Raw genomic sequence first — 23,513 nt, forward strand, 5'->3', positions numbered from 1 at the left:
ATTACAAGTACATTTAAGCATGGAATGGATTTTGCATTCACACACAAATGAATCATCCAAACATGAAATACAAATGAAAATCTCAGAAATGTAATTTTTTATTTTCTAAATCTAAAGCTGCAGTTTTCTGGTTTCACTTTTTCTAAACATCTGGTAAATCATATCTAAGCTCCATGTCAGTGTTGCAATGGAAGCTAACTCATGAAATCGGCCAGCGCAGTGACAGATTTAAGCTGAGAAGCTACACCACTGCAGCAATATTACCTTGTTGCTATTTGGAAAGGACCTGTTTTCCTCAATGACTCTCACTGGTAAAACCATTCTTCTGAAAAATCACTGACATGCATACAAATTAAAAACAAATGCTTATGTGACATTGATAAAAGGCTTGATGTGAACAAGAATAGAGGGCAGAGTGTGTTTTTTCCACTGTGGCAGAGAACAAAAGTCAAGTCAATGTAAAGGGCCTTGGAAATGCTGAGAAAGTTCTTCTTCAAGATCCATGACTATCCAAAAGATTCCAGGGTTTCTTTAATAGGCTGGACCATATGTATCCTGAACCTTAGATGACTCCTGCTCATCCTGACCTCTCCTACAAGTTCTGCTTGCATAAGCCTGTGTTAGTAACTCATGCATCTTTCACTTTCTCATTTAACAGACATGAAAATTCATTATGGCCATGCATACAATAATTTTCAGTAAGTCAAAGATATGCTTTATAATAGTTACTTCTACAGAAAAAGTAGGAATTGCCAAAGTAGCAATCCCTTAAACACAAATACTTTCTGAGTTGTCATTCCAAAACATATTGCCTATATCCTGAATGATTCTAGTTACTGTAGCGACTGTAAGCCTGCATCAAGCCTTCTTCTTGACATGAACTTTGAAAAAAAATAAGTCTTAATATGAAGGTTTTCTTATCTGTCTACACTAGAGAGATTGTAGAACTATTAAGTGGTAAAGTGTGTGAAGCTCAAAAAGACAGAGTTATGTTAAACTCAGTTCTTCATCCAATGGTTTAGAATTTGGCTTATGCCTCCCCTTGAATGTTCAAAAGCAGCTTTAGAGATACATTTTTTTAGAAAACCAACTTATTACTTTTAGGTGAAAATAGTTACAATGCCAATAATCATCATTATAGGATGAGACAAAATACTTGTCTGCATCCTGCATTTTCTAGGAAAAAACCCACCTCTGCTAATTTTTGAAAAATACCTCTTTCAGATGCTATTTATTACAAAACTGTCTTCATTGCTTGAAAGAATCAAAATCAAGTCTGATTATTATATAATCAGGTGTGATTTACTTCTTAGTCAGTATACTTTTAAATAATAATAATAAAAAAACACAGTTACATTTTGTTGACAGTCCTTACCCTCCACTCCTAAAATCAATGTGAAAGACAGAATAGCTAAGACATATCACAGAACAGGCAAGCAAGACAACTGCAGTGCTTCACATTTCAGTCTTTATTTTTCCCCACATACATCAAAGGAGTTGCTTAAGAGCACATACATTGGATGCATTACCTTTGTCAGATTGCTTAGAGTAAGATACTGAGAAGACAACTGAGACACTCTGCGCATAAAGCTTTTGCTGACAGCTTGTTCTTCCCACAGCTGCTGAGCTTTCTCTTTTAGCCTGTTGAGCTGATGCTCGTGGCAGCTTATTTCCTCAAGGACAGACTGTAAAGCACAAGCACAGTAATAAGAGTGGGTGCAAGAAAGCAGGAGATAGAGAAGCATGAAGGTGCCATGAAAAATTGAAGTGACATATGGCAAGCTTGCTGAGAAAGGCACACCATACGGTTACAGCAATGGAGCAGCATGTCATAAGGAATGTGGAGATGCAAAACTTGATGGAACAAGATCATCAACAGCAAACCTCAAAAACAGTTCCCATCTCATTTAGAGGTGAGGATGCTAGAATGGTTAAGCTTTTGTAAGTAACCAATGAGGCCAGGAGGATGAATAGGAAGGTCTTAACAGGCTGTGTTGAGCCCTTGTAAGTCACCTGCAGCTTTTGCTGTTCTCTCCTCTTGGAAGGAAGATCATGGAGCCGACTGCTACTTCCTTGTACTATCTTCTCAGTTGTGGTCAGCCACTCCTGCAGAGGCTCAGCAGTTGCTTCAAAGTCCTTCATCTGGATCTTTAAGCCCTAGGAAGGAATGAAAATTCCTATGAATAGTCCCAGTGCACCAGACATAACTCATTCACAAGACACAGATCAAGCACAAAAAAGGATATATAATTGTAGGCAAATTAGACACAACTCTTCAAATAAATTACATCAGCTCTGCCTGTTCCTATCCTACAGACACCAAAATAAAAGTTTGATAGGGTGCAATTTAAAAAAGCAAAATAGAAGCAACAATGTACTACACAGCTGAGGGGAGGTTGAAGCAAATTTCTTTTGTTTGGGAAGCTTTACAGATGTTATGAGATTTGACTGAATTTAATCCTAATTTGCGTAACAAAGGCAGTGTGAAAAAAAGCTAATTTGGGAGAGGAGTGATCTAATATCTGGCTTCAGACATTGACATTGACCCCCCTTAAATGGGCTGCCACTCTTTCTAGGTAATGTCTAAATTCAGCCCAGTTCTGGAGAACACCTCTGGTTATATTCTTTCTTTAGAGTAAAATTTTGGTCCTAAGAAAATGCATTAAAGGCTTATGAAGGGATTCCTTCAAGGCCTGCATACTTTCCTTGTAGGCTTATTCTGCATTATTTAATAAAAGAGCACCTAAAATAATTAATGTGGAATATAAACCTGAACATCACAGCTCCTGTGCCCTAGTTATTTTAATGTATTTTCCCTCCAGACATATTTAATTTTCTTTTCAGCTGTACCTGTATCACTTACACATCTGAATGAAAAACTAAGCCTATGAGAGTGAAAAATGCCTGACTCAAAATGACTAACCTCTGAGAACATCCTCTTCCAATGGCAACCTTGAAATGAAGAAAGGTAAGCCCTTGCTGCCTGAGAATTTTCTGTCAAATGTTTTCCTACATAATGCATTAAGTGCATTTAAAATTTTTCTCACCTGTCTAGCCAGCATTGGTTTGAAACAAGAATGCCTAGGAACTTTAATTTTCCTATTCTATGCAGGGAATTCCAGATGAGACCTTTTGACCTTAAAAAGTTTATGATTTTAAGATATTCACCACCTACTGGTTGAATTGTGAGTTCTGAACAGAGAAAGGCACTGACATTTACTTAAAAAGTTGCTCAATTAAATAAGTACATTTCACCTATTTGCATTAAGAGAGACAACATATACACACTCTACTGGGACTATTCAATAAGCAACTGTGTCAGAAACCTGTATTAAAACTGTTTTCCAGAAAGAAAATATGTTTCACAAGCCTAGTACATTTGATGAGACTACTGAATTTCAGCAACTGCTACCTTTGATTCTGAGCAACAGCCTTGTGCATGAAACACCTCATTAAAGGGAAATCAGATCATAAGGATAGCAGAAATAAACAAAAGTAAAATGCAAGCAGAAGAATAAGGCTTCTTGAAAACATTTATTTCTTAGTTCTGTCACATAGTAAACACTCACAGCTATATATGAAATCTAAACTGTGCTGTCTGAAATGGAAGTAAAGAGGAAATTTAGATCCAGTCTTTCCTCACTGTGATTGGTTCAATACCTCCAATGCAGATTTCTTCTGGTGGAGCGTGGTGATAAAATTTTTCCAATCTTCTTTAGCAGCAGCAGATTTGTCCTGGATAACTTTTGCCTTTTCCTTTGGTAAAACAGAGCACAGTAGTTCTCCTTTGGATGTCACCAGGTTTAGCTTTTGTTGCCCATTCTCACTTTCTGATAAGAATTCCTAAAAATAGCAACAAAAAAGCTAACTGGTGAACTTTAAGTCCCAATAAAGTCAAGGTGCTAGAAAATTTATCAGTGATGAGAGTTTACTGTTTCTGCCTGCTAGCATGCTAGTGTATCTTTCAGTAAATTCATTTCAGTATTGTTTGTATTGATGGGAGTTACAGATAATGGCCACTTAATCCAGAAATTAAAGTGTCTGAATAATGTATATATTAAGACTCTAGGATTACCTGTATTTTCTGTGCTTCATGAGACAATTACCAGTGATTTAGTTGGGTAATATATCCCCTTAAATATCCCTAGTACAGAAAGTTATAAAAGTTTCATTTCAGGGAACATTTATCCTAACAGAAATAATACAGGGGCCCCCTCAGAGGCACACACTCAACCAAACTCCTGCCATGGGCAAGCTCCATCTATGCTGGACTTGCCATGAGCATGTGATGGTGTGGGCTGATGCTCAGAACCTGACTAATGTCCAATCTGTGTGATTTATGCCTCTATCCTTAATTTACCTTCCCTGTTTAGAAAGAAATCACAGAAATCTTGCACAGTGCTGGTGTGCAAGAAGTGTGTGGAAAAATGCAGCAAGAATTCTACAGAAATGTAAGGAAACAGATTTTTAAATTCCAATTTATTGGGATAATCGCTTTGTAACTTATAATTATTAAAAAAGTTTGTATGCATTTAGGGCTAAAGAAATTTAGTAGTCTTGTCTAGAAATATTCTAAATTGTTACTATCATGATTATGTAATACACAATCATCACAACCATGCTCAAGAGTAACAGGCTTGATACCCAAATTATTAGGTCAGGTTCTGATTCTGTGTTACACTAGAGGTCTTAGTGTAGAATGCAAAGGGTCAGTTAACTTTGAGATACTTGGACAATAAATTCTATATTAAAATGAAAGATATTGGTGAATTAATGATGTAAAATGCGCTGACAGACAGAACATTAACTTTCAAGAAAAACAAAGTTTTAGGTTATACAGTCTTTTGCAAGTATCTTTACAACTCCTAAAACAGTCCAAAAAAAATTTATTTCACCTAAGGCAGCTTTCACAGAGAAGAACGAGGTATGGTCTTTTATTATGAGGGGGCTGTAGTGATTTAAAAAAAAAATCCACTGTTGAAAAAACCCCAACCTTGTATATTTAACACAAAAAATTACCATGACTTTTCCCCCTTCTGAAGATATTCTCAACGTAGTGCAGTCAAATATTTGATATATCAAGACAACATTATTTGGGCTTTTAAGTAAACTACTTAAGTAAAGGAAAGTGAATGCATCAAAACAAGGATTAGGTGATTTGGCTTTTGGTGTTTTCTGAGAAACAGTTATGAATTTATTCACTTATATTATCTAACTAAAGGTATAACAGCCTCATTAAATAATTCTCATTTTGTTATTTTCAGTTAAAATGATAGCTATGTTCTACTAATAAAAGAACTTTCTTTCATTTGATTTATTAAAATATACTTTCAACTGTCATTCCTTTCCACAGAACTGTTTGGGCTTATTTTAGTTTTATGCAGAAAATATTCTTTTTAAATGCCTGCTCACACTGAATGCAATTCAACTCTGCGCTTGTACCATAAGGGCTCCACTTTCACACATGATGAAAAGTATTCACTTAATTGTAAAATAACTCCAGGTACTAAGACTCGATTCTGGCATCATTCTGATTTTACAGTACTCTCCCACCTAAAGTACATTTTTCTCCCATGGTAAAAAAGAAACAGGCAAGGAAAACTATTATGAGACGTAACTACTTACAAACTGTAGCCCAATAAGTAAACTAAACAAACTAAAAAAAAAAAAGTGTTTATTTCTTTGCAATGAGTCACCTTTAGTGTTAACAGTAACAACATTAACAAAAGCAGTAATTAATCAAAGAAATAAATCTGAACTGTACATGAAATTGATTTGGTCTCCCTTAGACTAGTATTTTACTGCTATAAAGTTACCTGTATTTTCTGCAGACTTGCTGAAGCTTCACTGATGTTTTGAGGCACCTCAAAGCATTTGGCAGTGGTGACTCTTGCATTGACCAGCCACTGCTGAAAGTCCCTGAAAGCTGTCCGAAATCTTTGCTGCAAGATCTGCTCTTTGCTCTGACATCCTTTTGAAGCTTGCAGGCAGAGGCTGGGTTTATCACATCAGGGAAGATGAAGAAAGCAAGGGAGGGAGGGAAGGAGGGAGGGAGGAAAGGCAGGACTCTGTTAGGTGACAATGCTATTTTGTTCTCTGAAACACAATGGTAAGGGTAGGTTAACCTGGATTCCTCCTACCAAATTTATGCACTTAACTGAGGCACCAGGAAATCCATTAGAAGCTTTCAGTTCTCTAAAGTGAAGCATGTAAATTGGGACATAGCTGTCATAGATATGACAGGTACAAGTGTTTCCACAGAGTGACTCAGTGCACCTAAGCATCAATGTATTCTGCAAGCCTCTTTCTCTCTCCAGGGAGAGGGTGCAGGACTACAGCAAATAAAATGCTAACTTCTGTGGCTCTTTTAAGTCCACAAGGTTATAAAGGATCAACCTGAGTAATCACATCCTCCTGCAGCTACAGAAGCCAGAAGCTGTAATTTTCTGCAAGAAACAACAGACCCTTCTTTCTGAAATGCAGGTCTCACACTCCAAAGAACATCAGAGAAATTTGAGAGAAAGCAAGCAAGCAAATACCACCTTCCGTAGCTAGTTCCTGTTTCAAGAAACCAATTAAACAAAGAAGAATAATTTGAAGGACAAAATCAAGAAAAATATCTGAACTAGCTGGTACAGCTCATTTTCCTTCAGACAAAAAAGACATACTGCTACCTCACTTTTTTACAAGGACTCCTGTAATATGTCAGATATAGGTGGACATTTAGTTTCAGCTGAGTTTAGTGGCATATCCTGGCTTTAAGAAAAAAAATTAAAACTCAAATTATTACTTTGCATAACTTTTGTTGACACCAAAATCAAAATAATGATTCTAACTATTTCATATGTCCGTCTCTAGTTCTAAAATCCTATTTAATGTTTCCCTTAAAGACAAATCATCCCCCCGCCACACACACATACACATGAGATTAACTCTAAACAAGATGAATGCATACCTGTTATACTCCTTAATCAACCCTGAAACTTTTGAAGAATGAGTACTTAAATCCCTAGAAAATCTACAAAGATCATTCAACTGAGTTTTGATCTCATCTGTCATTTGTTCAGACTTTAGTAGAGCATCCAATGTTTCCTGTTAAAACAAAATAAATGAAAAATATTGGTGAGTAAATATTAAAAAAAACCCACAGCTTTTTAACCAAAGTTTATCAGAATTTAAATTAATTAATTTAAGATCTATGTTTACTTTCAAGAGTATTTTAACAGTCAAGTCTACAATACCTTATTTGAAATTATGAGGTTCTAGAGACCAAATTTCCAGATGCCTGGCTAACTTCCTTAGCCCAAAATGTTCTTGATGCCCATTTTAAGATATAAATTTCATTCTAATAAATGAGCAATATAATTGTCAATTAGCTGTACACACATAAAGGTACACACATTTAGAGAATAGCAAATGATATGTATTTATATAAATATAATTATCTTGTTGACTTCAGTTTTACAGGTTCAAGTAAAATTTTTTGAGCTGTTTCCAGAAAGTTCATTTATGTACAAAGCTTTTAAACAGATTAGTTTCAACTCTTTCCACATATGACTTCATAATTTAGCAGTACAGCTGCTCACAATCCTGTCAGAGTAACTGGGTTACTGCCTGTCATTGATGCACTGGAACGGTTTGTGCCTTGGAGATGGTTAAGCCAAGAAAACAAAAAAGAGATTTTTGTTGACTTGGCTTGCGTCACAAGGAGAGGTGTGATAAGTACTCCAACAAAAACAGTGCTTGATGATGTCCACAGCATCTCCACTGCAGAATCCTGCCAGCTACTGCAGCATAATGAGCAGTGCAGACTTGGCTCCTTGCTTCATTAGGAACTAAATTCTTCAGACATTCCTCTCAGGCTAACAGCAGAGGTTCTGCAGTGCAGGCAGACCAGAGCATTTGGCATGTATAAAATAGTTTGGCTAAAGTGCCAGTCAGGAAGCAACTTAAAATATAAACTTGAGAAACATATCATATGAAGATAGATTTGAACAGGGACCTGGAAGTGAGAAATAAAGATGCCCCCAAAACACATTTCTGAAGATGCATATATAAAAATTGTGTATATGTATATACACACACACACACACACACACATATATATATACATATTTTTATACATATGTATATATTTTATATCTATATATATTTATACAAACAAATTCAGAATAAAAAAAGAGGATGATTGAAAATATTCATAGTAAAGAGTTCAGTACAAAATTGAATGGTCAATAAAACTACAAATTATATTTTGCTGCAGCAGATTTTAAGGACTCCCCTGATTTACATTTTTCATTATCATATTACGGACTATCTTCTTTGAGCCACTCATGCACCAGAAATCTCTTCAATAATGATTAACAGATACTTGAAATAGTCCCTTGTTTCAATGCCATATAAAGTAGCATTTGAACTAAGTAATTATGTAAGAGCAATAATGCTTAGAAAAGAACCCCTAAACTACTTTTTGCTTACTTTACCTTAAACTACCAAAACCATTCTTTTGGAAAGCATTAGAAATAACACCACAATGGGCATTACCTAAACACAGGATGTCACAAATTGCCAAGGGCAAGAATCGCCATAATGAGTTGCTAACAGAACTTTTTTTATTAAAAGAAAGCAACTCTTCGGACTAACACAAGGTTAGAACTGCCTGTTTTCAACACAGTTTTTCAGTTTCAAATAACCTACCTCAAAAACTACTAAGAGGTTATGTATGTAGTCAGTTACTACTGACTACATACAGCCTTAGACATAGCCTACTAACAAACAGGAGCAATAACTTGTAAAATAGGGTAAATTTAACTATGGCATTTTTCCATATAGTGATATCAGTGTTGCAGCCAGTTGGATTTAATATTGAATCTAACAATTACGCAAATAATTTGCTGAATTCCAAGCACAAAATCTGTTGCCTTAATGCTGTATTTACCTAAGGGAACAGAACTTCAGTATAACAGAGTAGCAGAATGATCTTGCTTATTCTACGAATTAGGAAATGCATTTTTAATTTGTGGCCTTGGCTAACATGGCAACAGAATCACTGTGAGACAATAGAAATGGAAACTGCAGTGCTATTTTACATTCACAATAGGGCCTTTCCCTGGGGTCCAACAATGGGAAGATTGCTGCCACATGTCTTCTAACTATAAATAAAATTACATAGTGGAGCTATGTATAGTTACCTCATGAGATGCTTCTGCATCTTCCTCATTAGCCAAACTTTACAACTGTCTAATCTAAGTAAAGTGTTCTTACATAGAGTTACAGTACATGCATATTATATATACTACTAATATACTACTATATAATATACTACTAATATACTACTATATACTACTAGAAGCAGTATCCTTTGAATTTAATACTTCTCCATTTATGAAATCAAAAATGCCTGGTGTGTTGATAACAATCTCATGTCTTCCTCTCTTTTTTAAAAACACATATATATGGAACACATTGCATATTTGTACAATTATTTGCTTTATCTTAATGTCCTCTTTGTTCCTCCTACAGATGCATAATGGCACTCATGCAGGCAGGTTTCATAAATCCGTGCAAGGAATTCTGTGAAAGAGGAAGCCACAGAAATAACTTGGCACAGACCCTGCAGAAGGAGATTAATAATCTCAGTTCAAAGAAAAGGTGTTCCGGGATTTTTCTGAACATGACTTCGGTCAAGGGGTCAGAAAGTAGGCAATACACACCTCTTCCCCTCTACTGAAATTGCTTTACTACAACGCTAAGGAAAGAGAAATACTCTGTATCTTTCATCAGCATCTCTGATTCATTGTGGTTGAGACACTTACAAACATGTATCTTGATTGTTGCAAATATGTGTATATATTTATATGGAGGGGCTGTGATATATACATGTGGAATTTTTAGCTAGGAGACAATCAGGAACCTCTATTTCTCTAAATTCTACTGCATTCCAAATCAAAGCAATTAGAAATTAGACCGGTTTCCAGATTAACTTCTTTAAATATTGGGCAAGAGCTCAACGTGCATAGATATACTTTATATACTTTTATACTTTTTTTTGTATACTTTACAGGAAAAGTAAAGTATAAGCCAAATACATTCCTGACAAATTTTAATGGCACCAATTTTTTACTTGGCTTTCAGGAAAAGCTTCTCATTTCCTCCATCAAATGCTACTGTGGCTCGAATCACTAAGCAACTTGGAAGCGCAGCCCAGAGCCGGTGTGCCAGCTCTTTGGCTTCCTCCCAAGGGCAAGCCCTGCAAAATCCAGGCAGCGTTTGCTAAGCCTGGTACAGCAGAGGCCAAGGGGAGGGACGTCTTCCGCCAACACTGCTTGCTGTGATCACGGTAACACAGAGTTTGGAAAGTCGGGGTTTCACAGAAAGATCTTCCGCAAGTATCGATTTTATGATGTACTCGATAGTCCCGCTTGGCGGAAGTTTCCTGCCCGCGGTGACCACACATCTACAGCGGAAATGCTGCTAGGAAAAGAGACATGCCCTTACTTTCTCCTTGCGCCAGCTCTCCACCACCTCGGCGTCCGTGCTGCGGCTGTCGGCGGGGGCCAGCCCCCGTGCCCAGGCGGCCAGCTGCCCTGCGAGCCGCTGCACAGCCTCGTCCAGCCGCCCGGCCTGCGCCGCGAACTCCCGCTCCGACAGGGCCATCTGGCTGAGCAGGTCCCGCAGGCCGCCCTGGCTGCGGCGGGCGCTCTCCTCCCACTGCCGCCAGTCCGCCTGCAGCGCCTGCATCTCGGCCGCCAGCAGCTGGCACCCGCCCGCCGTCGTGCCGCGCCTGGCGGCCGGGGCCAGCGCCTCCACTCGGCACAGCCGGCCCGCGCCGCTCTGCCGCGACTCCACCAGTTCCTGCGGGGCGACATTGCCATGGTAACCCGGGCCCGCCACATCGCCACCGCCGCGGACGGCGGGGCCCGCCCGGGGCCGCGTCCCGAACTGTCCCGAGCCGTCCGTCCCGTCCCGTCCGTCCCGTCCCGTCCCGTCCCCAGCGCCCCGCACCGCCCCGAGCCGCCGCTCCCTGACGGCAGCGGTCTGCGAGCCGCGGGGAGTAAAACAGCGGCCCTTGCGGGGATTCAACAGCAGCTCTGAAACTCCTTACGGCTTTGGAAAGACAGAAAGAATGAACGTGGTTTAGATACGAAAAATAATGTTTAGGTTGAGATGCGGAACATAAGGACTTTGTTGTGATCTCTTGCGTAAGAAATGGTGGTGTGTCGCTGCTCTCAGCATTCTCAGAAACAGAACTGTTTTTCAGCCTGCTTGTGACCTGTGATGTGTCAGAATTGGTTAAACTTGGGGCTTTTTTCTGAGTATGTGATTTTGGTTTTGTTTTCAGAGCTAAATTCTTTCTACGGTGTCCTTATTTGAATCTCACACATCTCAGTCTTGGGATCTTTCAGCTTAAGAAACTGGAGAATGTATAAATACCACCCCAAACGCTGCACGCTACAGTAATGTTATTTCTTCTCTTGTTCATGTTATGAACTAGACGCTGTTAACTCCTCCCTTTCCCGTTTTACAGAGCAGGAGTTTGAGCACAAAGGAGACTGAAAATTACCCCAGAAGGTTCAAAAATCTGTAATTTGATCTTGGGGATCCTGAATCTTCATCTATCTTTCAAGTTCACTGTCCCACTCTCTCATGCTTAGGAGCAGAATAAAATATTGCTAGCATGATTATCTGAATGTAAACACCAGGCAGGGACAAAACACCTAGCCTGCTTTAGTGTTACATTCAGGAATATACAAATTTCTTAAGCACTCAGATGGCTAAGAATAGGTGCCAGGCTAAGGAGAATATACACAGGGAGACAACTCACAAATTTCTACCATGTTAGAGGAGAACAATCCTTGTGCTACTTTACACATCTCCATTTCATGCAAAGCAGGAGAGGTTTTCTCTGATTTAGACAATTCTGCTCATGGAGAAAGCATATTTAGGGATGAGGAAAGAGAAGTATTCATTAATCAACTAAGCCACATTCTTCTGTGATGCCACTGGGCTTCCGCTCTTGCAAATTGTTTCCATGTGTGCTGTGGTTAACTTAGATCTGATTATATTTTTACTCCATCTGTTAATATTAGAAGGGAGTAGAAAACAAAGCACAACTTGGAAAGCTTGCTTTCAGCTCACTGAAATGTAATCACCATTTCAAAGAAAAAAAGTAAGATCTCACAACTGTTTGACTGGGTTATTTTTAAAGCATAGAGTCTGAATTGCAGAAGAAATCATGAATGCTCACTTACATTGATTTTGGCCAGCTTTTTCTGTATAGTTGGTGCATCTCCAGATACATCTGACCAGCGGTGAAGCTCTTCCTTTGCAGAATGAAGCCAGTCTGTGAATTCATGCACTGCATCCAGATAAAGCAAATGATCTTTCACGATATCTTCCACTTTCCTCATTTTCTCCTATCAATCAGATGAAAAAAAAAAAAAAGACCATTAAACTCCATTAAAAAACATTAGAGACCATTAAAGAAAGACCTAAATACTATGCTGGCTATGCATAGTATGCATTCAGTGCTGGTTTGACTCCATTGCAAAAGGTTTGGTTTGGGTTGGTCTGGAAGGGTTCTGCTGAGGCAGAAGCCTTCTGAAAATGGATGCAAAAATATACTTTAAAACAGCCTAATGTATGGTTTATTAGATATCAATGCTGCAGCTGTGTCACTGTGACATGCTTTTCCTCAGAGGGTATCTTGCAGATCACCCATGAGCACTCCCAGGGTGCAGCATTGCTGCCAGAAACACAGCTCTTACTTAGAAGAACCAAGTCTCTGTAAATGCTAAGCAGAGTCATGGAGACATCCCCTAGGAAAACAAAACAAAAACTTCGGCTGTCCAAAAGTGCAAAATGATCTTATGGTGCTGAGTCCCATTTCGGCCATCACAGAAGTGGCCACCTACCCTGCAGTCCTGGAGGATGCTTCCCCTGACACAGACATGCAGCTGCTTCCTGGCTCCATCTTAGCTTTTTAATGTAAGCTTTGAGTGGGGTCAGTTTATCTTTCTGTGACACAGTGAAAGAATACAGTGGTTGAGGTTTGCCTTTGGTCTGACTGAGTAAACTTGTTGCTGTATTATTTTGAGATAGCACCAATGAATGTTTATCAAAACTAACCAAAAGTGAAATGAGCTAATCAAATTGATTTTTATCCCTGTGTAGATACTCTAATCTAGATTGAAGTGCCTTGGAGCCAGTTTCAAGCTAAGCCATCTCCAAATTAAAATCAGTTATTTTAAAGTTTGAGTAACTCAACATTCAACAAATGCCATTAAAAATAAATTAGATTAATTTATTAATCTAATTTATTAATCTAATTTATTAATCTTATTTTTAACTTAAAAATAAGTTAGATTAACAGACCTGCTATTCTGTCTGAAAATAATCATCACAATCCCTCAGAATGTGTCATTGTCAACTAGACAATGGATAGTTACTAGCTAAATAAAGACCTAAAGTGGATCCTCAAAGTTTTTATAACTTAAAGCATTTATGCAGCAACAGGATAATAAAATGTCCACATGCACCTGACTCTAACCAAAACAGCCTCCTAGGGAAGCAGAAGACTCCTAGGAAACGAAATCATGCATCCCCATGTACATTGCTCACACCAAAATGTAGCACCAGTACAAGGGGAGCATGGAAGCAAGGTGTTTCACTCTCATGATCTGGTTGGCAGAAGTCTCAGTGAGCTCACATATCTTTCCTTGGGAACCACACAGAATACCTGTGTAGCATGTGCAGTGCTTAGTGGCTTGAAACACCACAAAATATGCACATAAATCTTTTTGACAACAGGATTTATCTTTCTGCCAATATGTTTCCTGCTCAGGGAGGCATTTTATTCTTCTCATTCTAGGTAAAGAAAAAAAAATTCTAGGAATGAATGAAAATAATTAGATGAAAAAAGAATGTGTCAGAATACCAGAAATACTGCTGTATATAAGAAATCAGGAACAAATCATATGGCCTTCACTTTTCCAAAATCATAATCACAGCAATTTCAACTCGCAATACCATTTTTGCATTCCATTAAATTTTAGTAAACTATATTCAACATTTTTATTAGACTCAACTATACCAGAGGTAAGATTATTCACAGTTAATCTTTAGTCACTAAAAAGTAACAAAAATCAAAGGCTTTTAGCTACATATACAAATGTCTAAACATTTTACTTACTTACCTTGGCTACAGTTGTGATGTCATTAAACTGGGTTTTTAGTTCTTCTTGGGCTCTATCTCCAAAAGAATCATCCCCTGTTTTTTCAGATAGTTCCACAGCTTTTTCAATGAGTTGCTGTAAATCACCTGAGTGATCCTCTATCTCAGAAACAATAGCCTGGAAATGGTCCAGCTGAGCAAACTTCTCCTTCAGACCAATCTGTGGTTCTAAAGGCTGTTCCACTTTGTGTTCCAAATTTTCTAGCCACTGTTCCAGCTGGTTTTTCCTTTCCAGATAGTCATTCCACTGGCTAATGACAGAATCTAGGCAGCTTACATGAAAAGAAACAAGGTGCAGATGAAAATTTGAGAACTTTTAAACAGTTTGAAAAAAAAAACCCAAAAACTGGCTGCTTATACCTAAACTGTTACACTGTCTGTAGCTATGCACAATAGGTTTAGAAAATACTTTTTTCCTCCATCTTGCTTTTATTTCCTGTATCATGTTGCATTCAAGTTATTTTAGAATTCCTGTGGCTTTTGGGCCCCTTTGTACAACCAACATTACTGCTTCCCTATTACAGGTTCCATGAGCAATCTATCTGCCTCAGACTAATGAAAAGCACATTGCAGTGTCTGTTCAGCAAAGTAAAATATAGAACATTACTGGAGGGTTTTATGATCAGAGTAATAAAATATGCAGCAGCCTAAAAAATTACTGTCAATTAAGAGATATTCTGGCAAGTTTTGAAAGAACAAACCCATTATCTATAGACTCATTTACAATTTATAAGAAATATTCCCTTCTGTTATAATTTGCTTTTCCTAATAGATCACCATACCTCTCTGGGATTCATGTTGAGGAATGTAATTCTCATTTCACAGGACTTACAGATAGACAAGGGTGTGGTGAGATTTTCCCTCAAAATGCCATGGTCTAACCTAATCTAAAAAATATTTTATGATAAAAATGGGGTGAAGTTTGAGCAACATCTGTAAGAAAGCCCACTATAATTATCTGCGTACTATTACCTTTGCAATTTTGGCACAGATAAGAAAGTGGCACCACTTTCAGTTTTTCTTATTTTAAGAAAAAATGTAGACAAACTGATGATAGTCTTCAATCTCTTAAATAAAAAAACAAACAAACAAACAAACAAAAAAAAACCCCAAACAAACAAACAAAAAAACCCCAACAAAAACCAGGTGTGATAGAGGCCCAGAAAGTATTACCACAGAGAAATTGAGAAATGTAATTCTGTCTAGAACAGAGACAATGGAGGACTTCAGATGTATAAAGTTATCTCACACAGGCAATAAGAAAAACTTTCTATTTCCACAGAGGTCAAGATGAGATGAAATCAGCTTAATGTGCAAGAAAGATTATTTGGAGTTGATATTAGGATTTTTTTTTAATCAAAGAAATATAATTTAAAAGAGAATTGAGAAACCTTTCCTGGGTTATGTATGGAAAAGGTAGATAATTATCTGTCACATGTTTTTGGCCCTGCCCAAGTACAGGCTCAAAACCTCAGAAAGTGCTTTCTAGATTTTTCTCTGTATGAATTGGTGTGACTTTTATTAATTTTTAAATCAGTGTGAAATACCATCTCATATGAAATTTGATTTGTCTGATAGAGTCAACTAATCTTTTTTTTTTTTTTCCAGGCAATTTTGTGTCTTTTTTCCAGGCAATTTTGGTTTTCTCTGATAATGCAAATTTCCCCTCACATACCAGCAATGAATGTACTTCCACTGTAAGGTACCACCCTCTGTAAGCAAATGTGGCAGGGTCTGACCTGTGTTTTTAAGGGATTCTTACCTCTGCCAGTTCACCGAGGTACTGATGATGTCATTCCATACATCCTTCAGCATCTGAAGCTCACTTTGTATCACTTTTTGTCCTTCCTCATTGCTGCTTTTAAGTGCTTGTTCTCCTTTTCCAATGGCCATGTTCAGCTTAACCTCACCATCACCTTTGAGTAAGAGGATCTCCTGTGAGGCAAAACAAGTCCAAATATCAAATGTAACCTGATGAGAAATGAGAGCTGTTATTCTTTCAGCAGTGAACACCATCTTCTCTGAGCTCATCCATCCTTAACAGTCATATCCAGTAGGAATTCCTAGGCACCTTTTCTTCTAAGGGTCCATGTCTTGCTATGAGCAAGTGGTACACAGTTTTTCCCCACAGCTATACAGGCTTTTCACTGCATTGGTCAACCTAAAATACTGCTCACATTGCAGCAGATACTGAGTAGGTCAAGCACTGCACAGTAGTAGCTAGAAGAAACCTCAGGAAAGTCCATGGCAGATCTCTTAATGATCTTCCTATTAGATGTTTATCGAACCTCTTCTTGAAGACCTCCTGTGATAGACACACCACAGCCATGACAGACACTCTGTCAGTTATTCCAAGGACTCCCCTCTATTAGAAAGCTTTCTGGACCTGCATAAACATTTTCATAGTTCATTATTTCTAATGAAATGTAATACCTAACACCTGTTTCCATTAAGCCTCATCCTGTCTTCTCTACTTCCCATCCCAATTTTTCCGGATGACCTTAAATTCTGATCCTCCTCTTCATAACCACAGAAAGAATAAAATATAAAAATATACCTTTCCCACTGAAGTGGTCCACACCCAATATTAATTTGATATCTATTTGTATACTTCTTTACCTGAATTTGTGTCAATCGTCTTTCCAGGGTGGCTTTGCTTCCAAGAGTGCTCTGTGATGATGCCAGTTTACCTTGAACCTCTTTAACCCATGACCACATACTCTGCAATGCCTCCTCAAAAGTGAGATGCTCTTGGAGTGCAAGCTGACATGTCCTCAGCTTCTCCTTGACGCTTTTGACCATGTTTTGATAATTTGTGAGATGTTGAGAAGCCAGACGAACTTCTCTCCCTGCACCATGGCTTTCTTCATTTAAAGTCTGTGCCATTTGGGAGAGCTGATCAAAAGAGTCCCTGAAAGAAAAGAATAAGACTAAAAGTTTCAGAAAACAAAAAATATTATAGTTACTGCCAGAGGTTTTGAAGGTGGCTGACATAACACCTACTTCACCAGTGATAAGAGTTCACAGTTAACTGAAAAAATTAGTTTTGAGAGACTGAAAGAATATAAGCAGCGTGTACCAATTAATATCTTTTCTTGTGTGCAATGCCATTTCTTGCAGAATTTTGGTGCTGAGAATGATCACACTGAAATATTTGTGTCAAACATTTAAATTAAAAGCTACCTTAGTTTTCTTTTCAGCGGTCAAACTTTCCATTTCTATATGAATCCTTTTGTGCCTGCTAAAGCTTCTAAGAAGTTCATAATATTGGACATGTAGGAAGGCATGACAGAAACGTCATTTATCCAGGATTAGACAATGACTCAGATTCAGTACAAGGGTCAATAAAAGGGATTAAAACTGAGTTTATCCAGCCTCAGTTAATCTCAATCTACTTGATCACCCTTCCTGCTACCTGATGACTACAGGGAATTTACATCAAACTAAAACATCTTGCATCAGTCTCAAGGCAATAAGGAGTGGCTGGGTGCTTCTTTTTAAGATTCTGTGAGACTTGGACAACTGACAATTATTTTTGTTTTACCTTCACCAACACAATAATGAAAGAGAATTTGAAAAACTCTGTGTACTCAAAATGGCAATTACTTCATCATCTACTGGCTAAGTCTGAATTTTAGAAAGATTTCACAGCTAATGTGGATGCTTTCTGAACTTTTTTATAAGGCAAAATGTATGGGGAAAGGGATTCTGCTAACCTGGTTGGATCTGAATGTTATAGAACAGAAAGAAAATTTTTAAATGGACATGATGATAAATGTAATTTTCACTACTGCTTTTGAAAGCAATTTTTATGTTTTAGTTTTATAAATTACATTTTTCAGTTTCCATTTATTAATAAAGTATGATAAGCTTTTATTAAATTATCAAGAGCAAATATTAGATTTGGTTGAAATTCATTAGAACTCAAAGTATCTGAATTCAGCCTCTTTTCACAGAGTTATTTTCCAACACATTCCTCTAGCTTTCAAAAATACACTTTACCCCAATAGCTTGATTTCAGTTCTGCCCTAGTAGAGGAAAAAGTGAGAGTATTAGAAAATATAGTTTCAATATACCTTGAGTTCAGCAACTCTTCCAGGAACTTCTCCAATTTTTGCACCTCCATTTTTTTCTCAGAAACAAGCTGTTTGTTCTCTCCTAATGCTTCTGTGCTTATTCTTTCTTCCATGTCATGCATCCACAGGGCAAGCTTCTTGTACTGATCTTCAAAGCTACAGAGCAGATAAATACTCTCTTAAAAAATACTTCTCAAGTGGAGTAAAGTTGGAAGAAGTTAATATCCACAAGACTGGGTATCAAATTCAGGCTTCAAGAATAAAAGTTGTGCACAAAACATAATTCCACAGTGACTACTAGTCTAAAAATATTCAGCAACTCTCTAAAAATGTTCAGCAAAAACATGGGAACTACAGGCAGACCAGAAGCCTCCAAAACTTAAAGTGGCAGTACTTTTATTTATTACTAGATTCAATAAAGCAGACCAAAATAAAGCTCTTTTCAAATTCTTATAACAATTTAGTCTAAGAACAAACAGTGGGTAAAAGTGTTTTTTTGGTCAACATTTATGGGCAGAACTCCTGAAGTGCTGTTTTTAATTTCACCTACAGAAGAGAATTGGAATCGACTGCTCAGAACTCAGTAAAACAAGTTCTGGCCATGAGCTTGAAAACTTCTTCTTACATGCAGGCACACCCTCTCATCCTGCTGTTTTACCCATTACTGCTGCACTAACTTTGCTTTCAATTAGCAACAGTTTTGAATCTTGTTAGATCTGAAAATATTTTAACGCTCAAAATTCAAACCCTAAGCAGTAATTTAAGGGTGCTTTCTTCTTGTCTCCTTAGGAAGTATGTGCAGTTGGAATGTAAGAGAACAGGCACATGTACAATGCATACTATCTACAAACACCAGGGCAGAAATTAACTTCATCACACATTTTCTGTCCAGAAAATGGGATTTAAATTACTGGAATCTCAACTGCTGCTTTGGAGTTTCATAAGCTACACGGAACTTCTGCATATATGATCCTGACCTTTCAGCCTTTAACCAAATTGATGCCTTTGGAGCAAGACTTGTTAATTTTTTTTTATCAGGTAACTTCAATTTTTCTTAAATACATCCAAAGAAAACGTAAACAGGTCTAGAGCAACTGGAAATAATTTTGGTTTTTGCCCTGCACTTTAGAAGCCAGACCATTTAACCATTTAGTCTATTTGTGACGACTGGTATTACTCACTTTCCCAGGTATGAGGCACAAGCTTCCAGGGCTTTCTTGTCATTCAGACACTGGTTGAGAAATTCCTGGAAGTTCTGGTTAGACTTTGCTATTTGCTCCTGAATATGGCTCACAACTGGTTTGGGTAAACAGCCATATAAACTTTCTCCTTCCTTGCAGGCAGCATCTAATTTTTTCTGTCCTTCACTAATAGAATCCAGCACACCCTGTGCAATGAAAGAATATAGTTTAAACACATAAAATCTGATAATTAAAGACAAGCAATATTTCCGTGAGAAGTGATCAGATTTCTCCAAGAAGATGAGAGCCATTTTTAGCTATGGAAAATTTTCTAAACAGCTCAAATGAAATTTTATTAAGTGGTGCTGCAATCCACAGCACTCAGTTTTCTTATTTGATCCCAAGGTAGTCATGGCTTTCTCTGAAGTTTAATAATCTGTTGAAGATGTTACACATTTCGGGAATTAGGGCTGCTTACAATAGGTATCTGCTACTTATGTTCTGTCTCATCAAAATTATATACATATAATATTTGACACATCAGTATTAATATAAAATGTTGAATAAGTAAAAGTGTTATAAAAATAGGAAAAGGAAAAGAAGAGAAAGAAGGAAAAAAGAAAAAAAATAAAAGAAAAAAATTAATAGTCAGAAACAAGAGTAGTATAGTTACACAGAGTTATATATACACTATATACACATATAGTTAGTTCCCAGAAATTAAATTCTGATCTCTCAGAACAGGGACCACAGTTTTGACTGTATTCCCCCTACAGTATATACTGCTGCCTCAAACCATTCTTATATTACCTTCTTAAGAGCAAAAACAAGTGTGTTAGCATCTATGAATTATTTTAGAGATATTATTGGTTCTTATCCTAAATTTTTAATTACTGGTTATTTTAATTTAATTTGTACATTATACCTGCAAGTCATGTAGCTTTGACTCTATGGCTTTGCTGTCCCCAGACCTGTCAGATGATTCTTTTACTGCAGCCTTCACACCAGAAAACCATTCCTGAAATTCTTGCATAGAGTCTTATTTAATAAAAAATATAGAGAAGAGAACAGTTTTTAAGATACAGCATTATCCACAGTATTATACAGCTGTTTTAAACAATTATTTTATCCTTCAGGAACAGTGTATAAAAGCTAAGAGAACAAGACTGTTTGTCTTCAATAACCTTGAAAGTAGGATTAATTTCATAAGGAACTAGGTATTTCCATTGTAAACATCCAAATTTGAACAGGCTGCCCTTGACAGTCAATTTCAGTTTATGACACATCCCAGTTTCATGCTAGATAAAATCAAAATCAGTATCTTAATAAATAAGATTAAAAGTTGCTTACTTTTCTCTACTGGCTATCCAGAGAGCCCAGGAAAGACTTGAGATGTGCTTTTACATTATAAATATCTCCATTTGGTTATGTATCTCTCCTTATTGCAATAAACAAAGTGTATTTATGTGATAGAGGGGGTTGCTAATAGTGAGGAAAGGTGCATTTTCATGCATATTACATGGTTATAGTTGAATTCTGTTTATGTCAAATGCTTTGTTTCATACCAGTTATCCAATAAACATTTGGTAACAGGACTTTTTGAGAGGCCCTATATAAAAATAAAGTTGTAATTGGAAGTGATGTCACTGGAATCTCTGTCAGACTCCAGAATGACTCACGGCTGTGGGCTAAGGGCTCACTCATATGAACCAGCCTGAGGACTCACACAGGAAATGTTTTTCCAAGGACTCCTGCATCCTGGCCTGTGTTCTGGAACAGAGCAGATTCACAGCTTCATACTTCTTTATTAACAAAGTGACAGTGCCACCGAGAGCTTCCAGCTCTACCGAATGGTACTTGCGACAGAGACTGTTGAGCATCTCCCGGGTTGAATCAATGTTGCTTTGCCGGAGCTGAAGGTCCTTTTGTGTTTCCTGAAAATACGATATTTATAGTGATACAAAAGAACTGTCTTTTTATCAAGTATTTCTACTCCTGCCATATGTTCTTTCCTCCTGTGGTCTATAAGTCATCCCAGACACAATGAAAGGAAGAGGCACTAGATTGTGTTTCCTGAATTTTCCAAGTGAGATGAATCCTTGAAACTGAAGAGCCATTGTAGAAATGTGAAAAGTGCTATTTCTCGTGATTTATTACTCTATTATAAATAAATACATTTCAAGGCATATTGACTAGAAATAGATATTTTCAGCAAAGTCTGATGGTACATGTGGGATGCAATATGACTATGCAATATGCAGTATGATGCAACTGATATTTGGCAGGATTTCTGAATGAGAAGGACTTTACACACAACTTGAAACATTTTCTGAAAATTAAACGTGAATTAGCTAGTATATCAATATTAATTGTGCTCACAGTTAAATACCTTCTTGTGGTTAGTCATGTTATGATGGGCATAACTGCATCCAGTCAAGAGATCACTTGGATGTAGAAAAAAGGATTTTTTTATTTAATGACTGAGGAGGACTTCTGAGGTAGAAGTTGGTATCAAAATTGAATTTGGACCAGTGTCTTTTACTGTGATGTGCTATGAGTTTCATAACTTATTACAAGGGAGTCAATGCACTTGCAAACATGCTGGAGTAATGACCAAGGAGCTCAGTGTAACAAAGCCAGTTCTTGACACAAGACCATGTTATTAATTAAAATTTTCTAAAAGGTTTGTATAAAGTTAATGAATTAGAACTTTAGTTCATTGGTGCAACTTCCTAAAAAATTATCACTGTATTATTTGCTAATATTCTAGCAGCTGTGCAGGAGATATGCATTTTTTATCAAAGGAAAATTAAGTATAAAGCTCAGAAAAAAAATCCCCAAAGATCAATGCATAAGGAAAAGTATGTTGATTTTCTTCAGCACTGACCTTTAGTTTATTTAGAGCTTCAGGATCCAGGTTACGTGCACAGCTTAGCAGTGTCTCTTCCACTTGAGTTAGCCAGTCTGTTATCTGACCAACCAGCTTCTGTAACTGCATCTTCTGAGTACTGAAATCCTTCAGTGTCTCTTTTGCTGTCTCTGATATTTCTTTGGCATGTTCCAACTTCTGCCTCAAATCTGATTCTATAAACTAAAACCAAAATGTCATGTATTAAGGCATTTAACAATAAAAATATTTATTACAACTAATGCTTATAGAAAAAATGGAAGGTAGGAAAGTGGCACACAATGATAATTTTGCTCTCTTTTGCAAAATGATAATTTTTTGCTCTCTTTACTGTAAATTTTACTCTTTACAGTAACTGGAGATACTTACCTACAAAATTACAACCATTCAGGATTAAGTCTTAGGTATACAATAATCCAAAGAAGGGATACTAATTTACAAAAAGTCAGACTGCAAACTATTGCAGTTGTTACCCATCTCTGAAAAAATTAAACTGTTGATATGTCTCCTTTACTAATTTGCCATATATACAGAACATGACCTACACTCAAATAGCTTGATAAAAAGAAATATCAATTAAGTGAGCCTTAAGAGCACTGAGGCTCAAAGTATCTCAGTGGAAGGCAGGTGAAAATTGAAGACAGTACAAAAAATAAGATAGAATTTTGCCCCCTTAACCTGTTCAGAGACAGGAATATGCAAAATTATACTAGATGTTAACTGAGCACATATCACTAGTAGAAGTAAATCATATCAGTCATAATATGGTACTGTATATAGATCAGATTCACAGAATCCTTTGGGTTAGAAGGGACCTCTGAAGATTCCTTAGTCCAAGTTTCCTGCCAAGGCAGGGTCAGCTACAAGAGACATAGAAACACAACCAGATGGGCTTTATCCTTCTCCAGAGAGGGCAACTCCACAACCTCCCTAGGCAGCCTGCTCCAAAATGTGGGCAAGACTTGAGTGTTACATTAGCTTCCATTAAAACATGATATGTTTCAAGATATATCCTTGCCCATGGAAGTTACAGAAGTCAGTTTATTTTTTTAAATTTCTGACATTAAGCTAATAATATCAAGTACCAAGTTCTGTTTGAAATCAAACTGCCAAAA

The 23,513-nt window shown here is 37.2% G+C and overlaps 1 protein-coding gene across 35 annotated transcripts in view; it reads right to left on the reverse strand.

Moving 5' to 3' along the window:
- Positions 1-23,513, reverse strand: part of SYNE1 (spectrin repeat containing nuclear envelope protein 1) — a 290,639-nt gene that overhangs the window by 142,297 nt on the left and 124,829 nt on the right. For 34 of the 35 annotated variants that reach the window (XM_085576560.1, XM_085576559.1, XM_085576556.1 and 31 more), the window contains 15 exons: positions 22,378-22,581; positions 21,217-21,424; positions 20,416-20,528; positions 19,491-19,696; positions 18,310-18,465; positions 16,853-17,144; positions 15,996-16,168; positions 14,196-14,505; positions 12,252-12,416; positions 10,498-10,854; positions 6,956-7,092; positions 5,817-5,994; positions 3,661-3,843; positions 2,014-2,157; positions 1,530-1,685 (listed from right to left, as the gene is read on the reverse strand). In XM_085576560.1, the coding sequence (XP_085432686.1) occupies positions 1,530-1,685; positions 2,014-2,157; positions 3,661-3,843; positions 5,817-5,994; positions 6,956-7,092; positions 10,498-10,854; positions 12,252-12,416; positions 14,196-14,505; positions 15,996-16,168; positions 16,853-17,144; positions 18,310-18,465; positions 19,491-19,696; positions 20,416-20,528; positions 21,217-21,424; positions 22,378-22,581 (2,982 nt within the window). The remainder of the gene's footprint in view (positions 1-1,529; positions 1,686-2,013; positions 2,158-3,660; positions 3,844-5,816; positions 5,995-6,955; positions 7,093-10,497; positions 10,855-12,251; positions 12,417-14,195; positions 14,506-15,995; positions 16,169-16,852; positions 17,145-18,309; positions 18,466-19,490; positions 19,697-20,415; positions 20,529-21,216; positions 21,425-22,377; positions 22,582-23,513) is intronic. The other variant, XM_085576574.1, reaches the window with a different exon arrangement.

Source organism: Lonchura striata, chromosome 3, assembly GCF_050655825.1.
Source record: "Lonchura striata isolate lonStrDom1 chromosome 3, ASM5065582v1, whole genome shotgun sequence".
Lineage (NCBI taxonomy): Eukaryota > Metazoa > Chordata > Aves > Passeriformes > Estrildidae > Lonchura > Lonchura striata.